The following is an 18,415-nucleotide window of genomic DNA, read 5'->3' on the forward strand; positions in this document are numbered from 1 at the left end:
GAGAAACTGTATATCCACGTGCATATGAATGTTGGACCTTAATATAAGACATGACTTTATCAAACTACTAAATAAAGCATAGGGAATGCTTCACAATATTGAAATTGGGAAGATATTTTTGGACAAGATGCCCTCAAAATACATACAATGAAAGTGAAAGTATACAAGTAGGATTACATCAAATGTAAAAGCTTTAGTACAACAAAGGAAATGTTCAAAACAGTGCAGAGACAACGTACAGAATGAGACCACATTTGGACTCTATCTGACAACATGTTGATATCCAAAATATATGCGATCCTAAAAACTCAAGAGCAGTTAGACAGCCCAATGTCAAATGGGCTTAGATCTAAACAGATAAATCTCAAAAGGCACACAAATGGATAACAGGTACATGAGAAAATACTCAACATCATTAATATTTAGGAAATGCAATCAAAACCACAATAGTTAGTTAGAATAACTAAAGCATTTAAAAAAGGTATTAAGCACTGGCTAGGATATGGAGAAAGAGTAACCCTTGACCACTATTGTTGGTAATGTAAATTAGCTTAACCACTATGGAAAACAATATAGAAGTTTTCCAAATTAAAAAAAAAAATAAAACTACTGTATGATCTATCATTTCCAAGGAACTGAAATCAGTATTTCAAAGATATCTCTGCATCCTCATGCTCACTATAGCACTATTACAATATCCAATAAACAGTAAAAAACCAAATATAATAGTGGCATAAATGTTATAGAGGTCACTAAGACCACTTTTTTAAAAATAGATTTAAGACCTACTCCACAGGATAGAACTCAGGCCCTATATTGCAAATCTAGTCAAGAACCTATGGCAGAAGAAAGTCATTGACCCTAGGGGAGAACCTACAACCATTATTTCGCTAAATGATATTAAACTGCCCTTTAAACACATCTTTATACCCATAGATTAGCACATCTCTCAATCATCTTTAGAGGCTTTTTTTTGCAGTAGATGGCAATTAATACAGAGATTCACATTCAATCAGTGTTGAGAGAATAAGGGACTGTGGAGTGCTCAGCTCTAAATGGGACATCTTGTCATATTCATTCCTCCAGTGGTTCAGGAATGATTGCAGAAGTAGTAGCAGAAAGATTGTAAGAGCTAGAAGTTTGGAGTTCTGAAAAAGTGTTGTTTGAAAATGATAGGGCTTTACATAAGAACTCAGAGTTGCTGTGACTGTACGCACAAGGCCTGTACAAGATCAAGCCGGTCAACATTAAAGCATGGATAAGGGAGAAGTAGTGGTAGTTATGAGAGGCATTGGAGGGGAGGGAGTGGGAGATAGATTTGATAACAACACTTTGTAATTGTGTATTAAATTCCCTCCCCCAAATAAAAAACAATTCAAAAGCCTCCTCTTTTCTGAAAGTAAACAGAGGAGGAGTGGATCTAAGGGAAAGTGGAGGGGGGCAACTGGGAGGAGTGGATGATGGGGGCTGTCATCAGGATGGAATATATGAGAGAAGAATAAACTTTAAAAAAGAAAAAATAAATAAATCAAAACAGGTTTTCAGGAGAGCAGTCACCAGGTAATATGTTTAAAGCAGCTCTGTCCACTCTAACAGAGACCACAGAAGGGAGCCAAGTGGGCAATTCTAAATGCCTTAGTAGTCACAATAAACAGCAATTTGGAAGAGGTAAAATTAATTTTATTAAATGAAGTAAAATTAATTTTATTAATTCATCTTATTTGGAATAAACTCCAAATATTTGACTTCATCATGTCATCCAATGTAAAGGTAATCATTGTTAATATTTCCATTACGTTTTTTGGTACTAAGATTCCAGTATATTCATGTTTTATATCTACACACTTCAATTTGAAGTAGATACATTTCATATGCTTAGTAGTCACACGTAGTTAGTGGCCCCCAAACATGATAGACTGGTGTAGACATAATAGCATTCATTAATATTAGATGTTAAATATGAATGTTATCTAAGGACATTACTGTTGTGGGATGTCCTGTATGCTGTGATTATATGTTGTTATGATTGATTGATAAATAAAACACTGGCCAGTAGCCAGGACCAGTGTAGGCAGGACAGGAGAGAGGAGAATTCTGGGAGGTGGAAGGCTGAGGCAGAGAGACGCTGCCAGTCACCATGAGGAGAAGCATGATGTAAGATACTGGTAAGCCACAAGCCACATGGCAAGATATAGACTTATAGAAATGGGATAATTTAACATATAAGAACCGATAGCAAGCAGCCTGCCACGGCCATACAATTTATAAATAATACAAGCGTCTGTGCGTTTATTTGAGGCTGAGTGGCTGCCGGTCCGGGCGGAACTGGAGGTAGCTCCAGCCACACATTACATTCTAGAATATAATGTATTTCCCTTTGGAAATGTGTAAATATCGAGGCCTTAGTAATATTTATTTATCCTGTATTCCAGGCAGCTCTGTTAGGGTACAAACAGCTTATCATACCTGAATAGTTCTTTGGGGTTTAATAGAAACCTTGCTTATCTTTTTCCTTCAGAATCAGTTCTCCAGAGAAAGGAGAAAGTAAATTCAGTGTGAAAGGTGGAAAATGGAATATAAAGAAATTCCAAGGAGTTTTAAAACCTAGGAAATGAGGTCAACATTCATGCAGAGAAATAGGAATTTGTTTTCAATGCAACCCATAGTACTAGATGAAAAGTATGACCCTGGTGGGTGAAGACTACTCTGCCTTGATACACTTCCTGGGCCTTTTCTTTTTTAATAAATACATACATATATTATATTATAAATTACACAGTTGACTTTCCCACATTTGGGGACATCACAGGGTTCAGCACAACTGGAATGCAATGAATAAACCTCACCCTGGTGTAGCTGGGGAGTTTTCTCTTCAGGTCCCGCCAAGTCCCAGCAGTCCTGCAGCCCACTTATAAAATAAACACACAGACTCTTATATTATCTAAACTGTTTGGCCTAATGGCTCAGGCTTCTAGCTATCTAGTTCTTACATCTTAAATTAACCCATTTCTATAAATCTACACCTTGCCAAATGGCTTGTGGCTTACCAGTATCTTACATGTTGGTACTCATGGTGGTGGCTGGCAGCGTCTCTTGACTCAGCTTTCCTGTTTCCAGAATTCTCTTCTCTGCTTGTCCCGTCTATACTTCCTGCCTGGCTACTGGCCAATCAGCATTGTATTTATACAGAGCAATATCCACAGCACCCTTGGGATACCATCTTATGATCATGGTATCACTCCTGCCATTTCTGGACCCTATCCATACTTTAATCAAGAGAAGTTCAGAGTCAAGGTCAGATTTGAAGTCCAGGATTAGGCTACATTAGAACTCTGAAAGATTTGTCCTCCGGTAGAAGTGGCTGAACCCTTTCCCCCACTGAGCTTATAAGTCCAAATATTAACAGAAGAAATATATACATGAAATACTTTTAAGAAATATAAGTGCAGGTTATATATCTTTTTAAATACTTAAACTTCTTGAATCTTTGTACAGTGTGGGGAAGAACCTTCCCACACGTGTCAAAGCAGCTAACTAGAGGTCCACATGGAGTTTAGAGGAAACAAACATTTTGCCTCTCTCTTGCAATAGATTTTTGTTCTTAGGGACACTGAAGGGAGAGACTGGTGGTCTAGGTGGGTAGTGAATTATCTGGGGGCCTGTGAGCTAATACTAAAATATGGCTATACAGCCCCTTAACCAAACTGTGTTTCCACAATGGGAGCTCTAGTAGACAGAAAAACTAGCCCAACAGAGAAACTCCTCATAAAATAGTAGTCCTGTAGTTTCGATCACAGTGAGTGTCTTTTTTAAATAATATTTTTATTTTATGTGCATTTTAAACATGTTTTGCCTGCATGTACATCTGTAAAGGTGTCAGATTCCCTGGAACTGAAGTTGCAACCATATGGGCATTGGAATTGAACCCAGGTCCTCTGGAAGAGCAATCACTGCTCCCAACTACTGCACCATCTCTTACCTGACATGATAGTGGTTCCATTTTCAACGTTTAATTCTTGTTTGTGGTATAGGCTGGAGGACTATGATGGTTACTCTGACTACAGTGACTGCTGTTACTCACAACAGCATCCCCATAGGTTTGAAAATAATTGTACAAGTGTGTGCTTGATACTTCTAGTTACTAGAGAGGACAGCAATTCTGCCACTCCATTTAAGAAAGTCCTCTTGGTAGGAGAAGGTAACAACAGAGTGTCCTTCTCAGTGCTGTGGTGGTGGTAGTGGGGGATGGTCTTGAAACATTGCTCTAAAATAGAAATCTTACTTCCTGTTTTGTTTCTTGAGTGCTATCACTCCTAAAACTGACTCATTAAATGTAGACTTGAGGTAATTAAGATCAGAAGCAAACTGATAAGAGATTAAACCAGTATGCATAATGCAGATATATAAAGAGGATGGTATTACCAGGATTCTAGGAAGCAGGCTAATCAGGTTTCAATCAGAAACTCATCACTGGGAGAGAAAATTAATTCAGAATGAGAGGGAGAGAGGGAGGAAAAGCACACCCAGAATTTTCAAATCTGTCTCCACAAATATTTTCTTTGGAGGGCAGCAGCAAACCCTGAAATTCCTCCCCTGCACGAAGTGTTGCCATGCTCTAGTCACTGCGGAAAGTTTTCTCATCATCTGCTGCCGAGATGCTGCTGTTGTACACGCCTCAAAGATGGTCCAAATGCTGCTCAAACCAACACTGCCGGGAACCTAACAATTCGCATAGAAAACACAATGAGCTATTAAGGAAAGGCATTTCCCAGCAGGTGTGCCCTACCTCTTGACGTAAAAGAACGCTGTCATCTACAAAGTTCACGCTTGAGAGCCATGCAATTGATTTTAAAAGATTGCAAAAAGAAAAAAAAAGAAAAAAGAAAAAAACAACAACAACAACAACAACAAAAAAAACACCTCATAATGCTTTAAGGAATTTGGTGATTTTTGTGTTGGGCCTCCTGCATGGGTATCTTTGCTGTATGTGATGAGCAGATTGGACACACCGGTGGTCTAGAGTGTGGCTCTGCAAATACCTCACCATCTTAGCACAACAAGGACCTCATCTGCCAGGGTTTGTTGTATACCAGGAAAGAAGGGGTTAAAAGTCTCTGTATGTGCACTTCCATACCATGTTTTGCTGCTATGAAGGATCTTTTCCTGAAAAAGAGAACTGCTGAGAATGTTATTCATTTAATTAAAACGTATAATTGGCATGTCTGAGTGCTTTTTCAGTTGCAAAGACATTCATAAAATATATATCCCCTTAATTTATAGTTAGATATGAGAAGTTAAGTCCTGGTATTCTATTGCACAGATGACTACAGATAGTGACATTATACTGTGCATTACAAAATAGCTTGGAAAAAAAGATTATGAATGCTTTCCCCATAGGGAAATGACAAGTGTTTGAGGAAATAGACCTGCTTATTTCTGATACGAACATTACACAATGGATACATATATTAAAATGCCACACACCTCCCCATAAGTATGTATAAGATTTTGTCTCACTATGCATCTCTGGCTAGCCTGGGACTCGCTATGTAGATCAGAGCTTGCCATTACCTTGAGTGCTGAGATTAAAGATGTGTCCCAACACATTCAGTGGTTCGTATAACTTTTGTTACTTAGAAAAAAACTCATCTTCTGTAAGAGGGAGACAGAGAAATATGGTCATAGAGGAATATCTACTCCCATCACCTCATTCCTAGTCTTTTTATAAAAATCATATTTTTATTGAAAATAAATCTGTTTTCATACAATATATTCTGATCACAGATTCTTTCCCACAACTACCTCCCAGATCTTCCCATCTCCACAACCTTCCAACTCCATTCCCTTTCTTTCTTTCTCTTTAGAAAAAAAAAACAGGCAAACAAACAAAAACAGAATTAAAAAAGAACACAAGAAACACACACACAAATACACACACACACACACACACAACCAGAACCTATAAAAACACAAAATTGGAAGCCATAATACGCAAGCAAAAAACAGTAAGACAAAAACAAAATACGCAAACAAAGCAATATAAGACCAAAAAAACATTTCCAAAAATACCACTGAGCTTGTTTTGCGTTGATCATGTACAGAGCAGAGGTGGGGGTTAGTGAGAGGGTGTGGCCACCCCTCCCTCACCCTGCTGCACCTGGAAGGCCTTACCAGAACAGATGAGGGCTTCCCCTTAACTGCATATATGGAGCCCTGCTTTAGTCTTCTCCCAAACACATACACAATGTGCGAGTATAGATATTCACACCTATACTCTAGTCCCTTCCCCAGGCCACAAGCGAAGTTGCCAGTTGCTAGGGAGCAGTTGCATACTCAGTTGGTGCTGGAGGCAGGGGGTGCAAACTGTCCCAGCCCAGCTTGTTTTTCCAAGCTGACTGTGATGAGATGGTAGCTTCTTGGCATAGAGGACAGTCAGTCACCCTAGGCCCCAAAATTAAAAAAAAAAAAAAGTACCATATGATCCTTCTGGGAATGTAGCCAAAATAAATAAAATCAAGATGTTCAAAAGACAACTGCACTTCCATGTTCCTTACAATAGCATTCCCAACAGTCACAATAGGGAAAGAATCGAAATTAATAAAGAAAACATAGTATATACATGCAATGGAATATTAAACAACGTCCAAAGAAGGAAGCTGCTATTTCTATCAACACAAATAAATCTGGAGGACATTATATTAATCAAAATAAGCCAGACACAGAAGAACAAATACTTTGTATCTATACTTACATGAGGTATCTAAAATAATCAAACTCATAGACACAGAGAGACAGTGGTTGTCAGTGGCTAGGTGGCAAACCATTGTTGTTAGATGGGTATGAATGTTCAACTTTGTACTGTGTAAATTCTAGAGATCTGCTACATGACATAGTGCATAAATTTGCTAAAAGAGTATTATGAACTTTAAGAGGGTAGTTTTCATGTTGTGTTCTTCCAAAAAAGAAAAATAAGTAATAAAAATGAAACACAATGAAGCTTTTTGAGGTGTGGCATCTTGATTGTGGTGATAATATCACGAGTGTTTGCAAATGTCTAAACTCATTAAACTGTACACATTTATATGTGTGTTTTGTGCAGCAATTATACTTCAATAAAGCTAGTTTTTAAAAGACATACTATAGCTAGATCTTTGCAAACTGAAAAGACACCTTCAGAAGCAAAGGAATTATTAAAAACAACCCATATCTAGCTCATGTTCTCCAAAGACCCCTTTCAACATGTTTTTCCAATCACAGAAGCAATTCATTTTGATTATATAAACATATAATGTTTAGAAAATGTTCACAAAAAGCTAAAGCATCTTCATATTTTATATTTATGGATCACCATAACACTCATGTTTATCTAGAATTTACATATATATATGATACATAAATGTCATATATCTATCATATATATAGTACATTTGTCTTTGTGTCATATACAACAACTGAGACAATTCAGCAGAATCTTAGTAGCAGTACCCAGCAGCATGGCTTCAATAAACTGAGCAAATTCTTGCACAAAAAGCAGTGTTTTCATGGACAGCTGTTGTATTGTAAGGCTCAGTCTTAGCATTCTTAAATTGTTCATGCTATGGCAGGAATTTCAATCTTACATTAAAAATATATAATCACAACAAATCATTTTCAAATTTATCTTTCAAATGGGCTTTAAATTTTAAAAGAAGTCATTTGAGGACTATAGAAGAAATAAAATGCAAGAAAAACTGAAAAAAATTAATTTATTACATGAAGAAACATAAGCAATATTTGAGCCAGTGACTCAGAGAAGCAGTCCACAAAAGTTCATATCCACAATTCATTAGCTGAGATGTACTGGCACATACAACCATACTAAATGTTGTAAGAGAGATCCCAAGGAAATGCTGTGTTGTCAAGACAATTAATGCTAATGCTTATTTTCCCATTTACTACAATGAATTACATTCACATTTAATTAATGCTTTGAACAAGCCATTCAAGTTGTACTGTACAATCATCAAAAGATTCTTTATGAAATATATCAAGACAATAAACTTCTTTCCCATCAGAAGCTCTTTCTCAGATCCACTGGGTCTTTTTTTTTCTGCCAAGTACTAAGGGCTTGGGGCTATTTTTAAAATATTTATTGCATTGTGCGTGCGTGGTGTGTGTGTGTGTGTGTGTGTGTGTGTGTGTGTGTGTGTGTAAGAGAGAGAGAGATTCTGTGTGTTTACAACAGGGTGTGCTTGTGGAAAGCAGACAATAACTTGTGGAAACTGTTTTTCTCCTTCCACCGTGTAGATCCCAAGAATGGAAGTCAGGGTGCTGCGCTTGGCGGCAAGCACCTTTCCCTGCTGCGCCATCTCACATGCCCTGAGCACGAAATTTTGTAATCAGCTGATGGTAAGAGAGGGTAATTGCAGAGAAGACCAAAGACCCATATGTTCACTCAAGACACTGATGTGGATGAAACTACTTATTTCATTTCAGACAGTAAATAATAAAACAAAACACAAACAATAACCTGTTTATGGTCTTGAATACTATAACAACTCTTTAAAAGGTATTTTGAAAATATTTTAAAAATATTTTTATATCTATTACTTAATGAAATCTTTCCAACAGATTTGTGAGGTAAGTTGGTCAAGTATATCATCTTAATTTGGTGAGTGAGGAAGCTGAGATATAGAGTAATTAAGTAAGCTCCTGGGAAAATGCCTATATGCCAAGAGACTGAAATAATATCTAATTTGCTAAAAAAGAAAAATCAGTCTTTATAAAGTTTGAATTGGGCCTTCCATATCTGTTAGTTTATCACTGTTAGTTTTGTTTGAGGTCATTCAAGATGTTTACCAACTGTCTAAAGTAAAGGGGCTTACAATATATTTGAAAATTAAGAGTTTAAAAATATTTTGAGTCATGTTTCCAAAGCAGGCTGGGAAAATACAAGTGTCCTTACCCTTGTCTAATTCTGAATCTGCCTAGTAAGTGACAAGCTGGTAGTTGACTCTAGTCCCAGTCCCAAGGCAGAACCTGAAATTGGAAAACAATATCATCACCTCTGCCCCCTAGTCACTGTGAATCTTCAAGGAAAGATGGTCTTTCACTTGAAAGAGTGAAAACATATGGTGTCTGTAAACAGAATGAAGGATCTGACAGAGGAAAGCATTTTCGAATGACGTAGGAACAGACTGCCTACTCTATTATTCATTCAGAACACTTTAAATTATGAAATAACCAAAACAAGAGTGCTTTAACATCTTAGCTTTGGCTTACCTGCAGTTGTTATATATTTTCAAAGACATTTCCCCCTGTATTACAGTTTTGTGGCTCTTAATATTTTAATATACAAAGTACAGAGAAATATCTATTGTATAAAGTATCATTTTGATGATGTATGCTAACTTTATCTACTCCTATTAAAAACAGGAAAAGTGGTACGTGGGTCAACAGAGAATAGACAACCTTAAATTTCATTTTTATATGTTAAAAGTAGTCAAAATGGATGTACTACCTGTGGATTCTCATAAAATTAAACTACAAACACTGACAAACCAGGTGAGTTACAAATGAGGAAAAATACCTCATGAAAGTAAAATGGCCATTCTACATTTTAGGACCTTACTGCATATGCATAATAAAATGGCATAAATATTAGCAGTGTGAATGACATGTCAAAGAATATTTGTTATTTTACAAAGCCTCTAGTATAGTGAAATTTATTTACCAAATTAATTTTCATGTTTATGAAATTACTCATCAATTTGATACCAAAAAGAGTTTAAAAAGCAAATCATTACTAGTATAATAGCCAGATAAATGAGTTTTACTAATTTATGTGGCCAGAAAAGTAAATGTCTGCTCTATCTCATAGAAGCCATAAACAGAGGTACCTTTGAAAATTTCTTAAATTTTGCTACAACTCTCATTTTAAATTGGTGTAAACTTTATGGTCATCTGTTTCTAGACATTTCATTATCCAAATTTTAGTGCTAGAAATACTAGCACTGGTTACAGGCATTTTCATCAGACTAGTGATAATATTCTACCCGACCCTTTCAAAGGAAAATAAATAGTTGCAGATTAAAGAGAAATTTCACAGCAGATAAAAATGAAGTTCTTATTAAAATGAACTCACAATTATGTCAAGTCAAAATGCATTTCATGAAGAACATCTGTTCATCTCACTACTTTCTATAACTTAAAACTTTTCTAACTAGGGGTGGAAACAAGGGAAACACTTCTTTCTTCAAATCATGAAAACTAAGATGTCATATATGCTTGAATTGGGGAAAAGATTTCTATAGGGTTTTCTAGAAACAACAGCAAATGAACTAAGTTCAATTTTGTTAAAAACAAAACAAAACAAAAACAAAAACAAAAAAAACTTCCTGGCAGATGAGGAAGGAGGTGATAGGAATGAAAACTATTGGTTTTATATATTAATTTTAGCAAATTCTTCTAGAAATTTCCCAGAATTATAGGACAGGACTGAGTTATGAGGAGAATTGAGTCTACCTTCTAACCAATTCATATCTGCAGACATTTGGAGAAGTTAACAGTTTTATCTGTATAAACTCCCATCATTCTGACGTTTTTAACAACTGTCCCAGTCCATCCTGATCCCTAATTTCTTCCACATATGGAATGAAACTCAGCTTTCCTAAATTCCTCGGGAATCAAGTTCCCACATCTAGGCCCTTAAAACCAATGAAGATGGCATGCCGGAGTGGCTACAGCTGGTTATGTACAAAAAGTCTTAATGAGGTGAAAATGAAACATACTGATAAAACAAACTCAAACAGCTCTCCCTGTAAGCTACGATAAGAATGAGGTTTTAAAATCCCTAGGAACCTATTCCAACTATCACGGTGACCTTTGTATAAAGCTATATTCAGTAGTAGTAAAGCATCAGGCTACTGGGACAACAGTGTAGAAAACAAGCATTTCTCTTCATTATATCCGACGAACATGACCAGCTCAACTGAAACCTCAGGAATGCTGTGTCAATGAAATGGCCAGTAAGGCCTCTGCAAGAACCTAACCCAGTCAACTGTGAGACCAACTGTGGGCTAGCAGGCTTCCCTAGTGCTCTCCACAGCTGGCTCCAATCAAACGGCTCTAGAAAAGGCAGCAGCTCACAAGGAGTTGACAGCTAATTTCCTGCCGTATTCCCTGTGCAGGGCTCATTACGTGTATGAAGAATAGTTATTAACCCAGAACACAATATCCCTTTCTCATAAGAAGCCCCAGGTTCCATTAAGCAGAGCACAGATCAACAGCACTCCACGTCTCAGTGGGCTCAGGACTTAACATACTGGTAGAAGGTGTTACATCTTGATTATGATCTTGGTCTTGATCTGTGCGTGACTTTAAGTCTGTATCTGCCTTTACTACTATCTCAGTGGATTTTCTTCTCACCCGGGACCAGCAGACACACCTGAGACATGACCTAAAGCTCTCAGAAACACTGGAGGAGAAGAGCTTTTTGCAAGGGTGAAAAAACTGATAGAACACAAGCATGAAAAGAATGCCCGTGCAGTATGCAATCAGTAGCTGCAGAATCAGCAGAGGCGCGCACACATACATGTATATGTCAGTTTTGAAAAAATACCACAGGAGCAGGAGGACAGAGTTCTCGATGAATCTCATCATGTAGTAAATCAGCAGCCTGTACCAATTCTGAGATTTGCTGATGAGGTCAGGACTGTCGATTTTGAGCTGTACAGCTGACCAGCAGAACATGTTGATACCAGCATAGAGTAAAGTGAAGAAACATAGTACGATGGTGGTACCCACCCTACTCAGGGCCTTCTCAATGTTCTCGGGGAATGGGGAACCACTGTACCAGAAAAGGATCCAAGGGTATAAGAAGAAGCTGAAGAAGTTGACAAGTATGACTGCCACCACCCAGATCTTCAGGACAGAGGTAAAGAGGACCAGGACGATGACTCGAGTGGCAATCTCAAAGCTTCTCCATAGGAAGATACAAATATAGGCCAGAGGTTTGACTTTGACCTCATACTCATCGTACTTGATTTTGATGGCTAAGATGTTGCAACGTAAGGCTCCATACACAATGGACAACAGGGACAAGGTCATGATGACGCCTGAAGAGAGAAGAGAAAGAGCACTGTCAAATCTCACCTCCACCAGGAATCCTATGGCCAGTGTTCTGCCATCTCCCACTCACAGGAATGAATTCCTCTGTATTACATATGCAGGCTACCTTCCACCTGTTGATATCAGAGACTGCCTGAGGACTTTTTCCAGAATTACAGAAGGCTGCTGTACACACATTCCTGTTAGGCTGAAGCACAAGGGAATTAAGATCCACGGGTGAACCCCTCAATAACTCAGGTCTAGCCCCAGTAAGAGCTAGTTTCCTCACCCTCTCTGTAGAGTAAGTGTGAAGAATGTGTTCTATGCTATTTCCCATAGGCTTTCACTTGCAGTCACCTACTGTGATTTTTGTCTCATCCACTTCCAAGCCTCAGTTTCCTCTCATGCTTGTTACACATTCCCTTCAAATGCATGCCTCGACGCCTCAGGGTTTGCTTCAGAGGCGACTCAGACTTCAACTCATTCCTGATGCAATCTCGGTCAATGAGAATATGAAGAGCCCTTTACATAATGTGTTTTGTTTTGTCAGTTGGTCTAGCAGCTTCTGCAGAGTCAAGACTGTGTCTAGCATTTCCTCTTCCCATCTTAAAAATACTTATTTTACTTTATTTATGTGTATGCCTGTTTGGTGGTTCCAACAGAGGCCAGAAGGAAGCATCAGATCCTTGGAAGCTGCACTTGCAGGTACTCGAAAGCCACCTGATGAGGGCGATGGGATTTGAACTCGGGTCCTCTAATAGAGCAGTAAGTGTTTTTAACTGCTGAGCCCTACCTCCAGACCATGCTATATCCTCTTGATGTCCCTCAGCACGTTCCAGCAGTAGGCACACAAACAGAAGGCACTCAATAATAAATTACTCAAGATGTTTGCTCCACCAGAGACTGTTTTAGATGCTGACCATAGGAGTGCAGTTGGTTTCATTCTTAAAATGCTGAAAAAGGGACAAATCTTGCTTCTTACTAGGAGTCAGCCTGCCTTGAACTGAAAAGTTTTAACATTCAGAGATGTCTCAATTCTAGGTGTTTATTTCTCAAAATGGCTTATGGAAAATGGGTGGATCCAGCACTTATAAACAGTGGCAGTTTGAGGACACAGGATGTGGCCCATTTCACTGGAGAATCGGATAATGTTTCAGATTAGTATACAGTCAGCCTTGAGTTCTATTATCGAATAAATATACAACCACTTAGAGTTATGGGTACAGAGTGTGGTTAAAACAGAAATACAATCACTTATTACAGGAGGCTACCACCTGCACCCATCAGCATGAAGAGGAATGGAAGAAGGGCTATGAATTAGGAACCATGAGTCTGGCTCTTGGTTTGACTTTTGCCATATCACTTACACTGGGAAAATGACAACCTCCCCGTCTTCAATTTTCTCATCCATAAAATGGGAATCATGATACCTTTCATGTTGATTCTTCTTTTGAAAAAACTGTCTTAAGCTGGGTGGTGGTGGTGGTGGTGGTGGTGGTGGTGGTGGTGGTGGTGGTGGTGGTGGTGGCACACGCCTTTAATCCCAGCACTCAGGAGGCAGAGGCAGGAGGATCTCTGTGAATTCGAGGCCAGCCTGGGCTACAGAGTGAGTTCCAGGAAAGGCACAAAGCTACACAGAGAAACCCTGTCTTGAAAAACCAAAAAATAAAAAATAAAAAACTGTCATAGCATGTTTTTATTTATTTTACAGAAGCCTTAGATTCGTAGCAAAATTGAACAGAACCCACACACATGCCCAGCCTCAGTAATGCTTTATCATCAAGCAGAGTATTGTATACATCATAATTGATAAAGCTATATAGACACATCACTGTCACTGAAAGTGCAGTTTACATTAGGCTTTACTCTTGTACATCCTACAGATTTGGGTAAATATATAATACATGTGTCAGGCTGCCCTAAAAAATCATCAATTCTCTGTACAGCCATCCTTCCATCCTCTGAACTGATCTTTTTACTGTCTTCATAGTTTTCATGTTTTCCAGAAAGTCATATGATTGGAATCACATATTATGTGGGCCTTTCAGATTAGTTTCTTTCACTAAATTTTAGTTAAGTTTTTTACACTATATAGATATCAAGTGAGCTTGACAGCTCACTTATTTTTAGTGAAGAATAATATTTCATGCTAGTTTATTCACTTACCAACTGAAGCATAATTTGGTTGTTTCTAAGTCATTGCAATTATGAATACTCCTGCTACAAATACCCATATGCAGGCTTTTATGTAGACATTAACTTTTCAACTCCTTTGGAAGGAATACAAATGTAGTGATTGCTGAGTCACATGGTAAAAATATTTTGAGTTTGTATGAGACTGCAAAACTGTCTTCCACAGTGGGGATCTCATTTTACATTTCCACCAACAATGAACGAGGATGCAGCTCTTTCTCTGTATCCCCACCAGCATTTGGGGTTGTCAATGTTCTGGATTTTAACTAGTATACTTCAAGTGTACCATATAGTATCTTGGCACATAAAACTTTAATTGAAAGAAAACTGAGATTATCAATTCTTTTTTGTGATATTACACATACAAACCCATTACCAAACCTCAGACCCTTGAGATTCTCCCATACTATCTTCCAGAACTTATACCATTTCATTCTTTCCATTATGTTTGTTATCGATTTTGAGTTCATCTTTATAAAGAGTGAAAGGTCTGTGTTTAGTCACATTTTGCAGTTGTTCTACGGGGGATATGCAGTTATTCTAGCACTAATCATTGAAAACATTTTCCTGTTGTATAGTCTTTGCTCTTTGGTTGAAGATCAAATTATGTAGACTCTAAGGGGATCTATTTCTGGATAACATATTCTGTTCAACTGAATTTTTCTACTTCAATCTATTTTTCTACTCTTTTGCCAATACTATACCACCTTAAGTACAATACCTTTATCCATACCTGCCTCTTAAAATGCACATCATTTATTTCCACACATTACTAAAAATATCTCTATCTAAATGATACATAAAGGGAGGTAGTGAGATTTCTTAATAGGTAAAGATGCATACCCCTAAGCTTGACAATGTGAATTTGATTCCTGGGACCCACATAGCTGAAGGAAAGAACCAACTTTGTCCAAGTTGTCCTCTAACCTACATATACACATCACAGCATGCATGTGAATATACACATTCACACAAAAATTAATTAATTAAAATGATACATGAGAAGCAAGTTTTCTCCTTAAAGTCTGAGTCAATTGAAAAACTTACATATTTGATGAACCTAAAGACTCATATGCCTTGGTTTTTAATTTGCCCAAGGGAAGTTTAATTTTACTGAAAGTTATCAACTTTACTCACAGTTTTTGACACTGATTTTAGTTATCGTTATCATTCCCTGAAAGACTGGCATCTACTAACAACATCTAAAAACTATAAACATCATAATCATGTAGACTAGGAAGTAATTAGACTGAGTTGTTTTTCTTGAGAGGCTAATTCAGTGAACACTGTAATGCAGAATATTCATGTGGTTGTTTTTATATGTGTGATTACAGATGCTCACATCCTGAGGATCTAGTTTTGAAGCCTTTTCTTTTAGTACTTACATTTTTTCCACTACAAAAAAATACTATATATGCAAAAAAACTAGTCATGTATAGTTAGAATGTAAATTATGCAATCATACATATAGTTATTTGTGTTAAATTTATGATATTTTAATCTGAAAATATGCATTGCATTAGACAAGATGAGAATTCTAATAATTTCCAGAATCTACTCAATTTTTTTCTTGCAAAGTCAACTATTTCCAAATAATATCCTTTTCTCCATCAAGAGAATTAAGCAATTATTACCCAGTTGGTGCTAAGTAATCAAGCACAGAATTATGAAAATGCAAAGCAATTATCTTTATGTCATATACTTCAATCACACAACTCTAACTAGTAGATGCTTATTGTAAAATGTCATAGAAATTGGGCCAAGAAAGGTGATACCCTAAGGCAGTGGTTCTCAACCTTCCTAATGTTGCAACCCTGAATACAATTCCTCATGATGTGGTGACACATAAAATTATTTTCATTGCTATTTTATAACTGTAATTTTGCTGCTATTATGAATCATAATGTAAGTATCCCATGCTCTTAGGCAACCCCTGTCAAACTGTAAAGAGGTCGCAACCCACAGGTTGCCTAAGGAAACAAAAAAACTTACACAAAATGCTTATAAATATTTCTGCCTCTAGAGGCAAGCTGTTATCTAAGAAATGAGTAGGATGATGCTCATGTAAATACACACATATCAACAAAGAGAAAAGTACATGAGAGGCAGATGTTGTAGAATATTTGTGCACCCTGTGTAAAGATGTTTTACTGTGATTGGTTGAGCTGAATGGCCAACAGCTAGGCAGGAGAAAATAGTCAGGATTTCCGGGGAGAGAGGAAAGAAAAAAGGCGAAGACACCAGGAAGACACGAAACGAGTCAGACATTCAGCACAGAGGAGACACATGATAGAAGGTAGGTTGTTAGAAGCAGGTGAATTTGAATTACAAGTGCTAGTTGGGGAAAAGCCTAAGCTAAGATCAAGATTTCATAATTAATAATAAATCTCCATGTCATTATTTGGGGGCTGGCAGTCCAAAGCTAGTCCATCGAGAAAGCTTGCTACAGGCAGAAATAGTGGAACTCTGAACTTTGACAAAGAATCTTCTCCATCTCCCTAGTGAACCAGACCTTGCCTGGTACCCTTCAACCATATACCTTCCTGTCCCTGTCTTCATCTTCCTACACATACAGAGACCAAGTCTTTAGGGGTTCTCTGACATTATTTCCTAAACTTATCTATTTATAGCCAACACAGAAGGGGGTTACTTGGCAATCCTGCTTATTTAAGTAGTTCTTTATCAAAGTCTAATATACTTTAATAATCCTAGCCTCATCTTTTATCACATTTGCCTTGTGATAAAATTTACACAATTTTAGGTAAAAAGTGAACTAAAAGGCTTCAGCAGATTCTAAAACCTTGGCACAATCTTGCTTCCTCTTACCTAATTCTAGTGCATTAAACTTGTGTAAGAATTCAGCTATCTCAGAGAAACTGTCACTAGGTATGAATTTGCTAATTTCTTAACACCAAAACCTTAACCTTTATGCAAAGAGATGAACATTCTTTTCTTGCCCAGAATTCTGCTTGGAGAAGGAATTCTATTTGTAGGACCAGAGGATAGTTTCTATGTGGCTGTAAATTCATACCAAAGGCTGCCCATAAGATAGAGGAGGGTAGATGGTGGTTCTCTGTTATGTAATTGCCGTCTGAAGACATCAAGTTTTCAGTAAAACCACTGAACTCATGAAATACTTGGGTCAAACTGACATTAATAAAATTAATGAGCTGGGCATGGTGGTGTACGACAGCAACCTAAGAGGCCTCAGGCAGGGCTGTAAATTCAAGGCCATCATGAGGTACTTAACTAGACCCTGTCTCAAAATAATAATGGACCATGTTTTGGGGGTGGGGCAAGAATGGAGAAATCCGAAATGGATGTGGAGTGTAAAGGTAAGGGAACCTGGAGATAGTTGACACACACAGTAAGCTGCTAGAAATTCAAGTTTCAAGCAGACTCTGAGATTCCAAGAATCTCACCTTTTGTTTCTGTCAATTCAGTAAACAAAGTGTCTCTTATCTAGATCTTGGATTGTTGCCTTACTACACTCCATGACTGGTTTTCTTCTCAAAATCTTTATTGTATCAAGTACTGTTGTTCTCCTCCAAATTGTCAATTGCTCTCTCAATGCTGACTCTTTAATCTGAGTATAGGAATCTACTTGAGTCAGCTGCATCTAAAAAGTATCCTTCATTTCCAAAACTGTACAAAATTGTTTTGGGAGACTTATGTAATAATAAGGAATGGAAGGGGAGAATGGTGGGAAAGGAAAATAAAAAGGAATGGGAACAGAGATAGGTAGATGAAAGAAGAAAGGATATCCCTTCTTTACCCTGTATTTTCTTTTGCCTGCTAGTATATATACTCTAGACACTTTTCAGGAAATCCTCTTGAGTTGTTTCTAACCAAAACACTCACTTCCTAGTCCTCCACTCCCTGCTGACTGAGTCACAGCTTTGTGTTCCTTCACGATGTATCTTTGCTGTGCACTATCATCTTCACTTCTGCCTATACCTGTAGGCGCCTCGTTTTCTACTTTCTCTCTCACTTTCATGGCAGCCCATACTCAATGCCTTCATGAGCACATTTCCATTTTTACTCAGGAAAGTTTCATTTTCTCCTGTTATGTCTGTCATATTTCTCTTGCTAGATATTCTGTAGGTACCCCCAAAAGCAAAATATGCACCCCCAA

At 37.6% G+C, this 18,415-nt stretch overlaps 1 protein-coding gene and 1 pseudogene across 1 annotated transcript in view; both read right to left on the minus strand.

Moving 5' to 3' along the window:
- Positions 1–2,737: 2,737 nt before the first annotated feature.
- LOC114701339 lies at positions 2,738–2,890 on the minus strand (annotated as a pseudogene).
- Positions 2,891–7,726: 4,836 nt separating this feature from the next.
- Xk (X-linked Kx blood group) overlaps positions 7,727–18,415 on the minus strand; it is a 51,548-nt gene continuing 40,859 nt past the window's right edge. Inside the window, exon 3 of the mRNA XM_028881405.2 lies at positions 7,727–12,095. Within this exon, the coding sequence (XP_028737238.1) occupies positions 11,245–12,095 (851 nt within the window). The 3' untranslated portion in view covers positions 7,727–11,244. The remainder of the gene's footprint in view (positions 12,096–18,415) is intronic.

Source organism: Peromyscus leucopus, chromosome X, assembly GCF_004664715.2.
Source record: "Peromyscus leucopus breed LL Stock chromosome X, UCI_PerLeu_2.1, whole genome shotgun sequence".
Lineage (NCBI taxonomy): Eukaryota > Metazoa > Chordata > Mammalia > Rodentia > Cricetidae > Peromyscus > Peromyscus leucopus.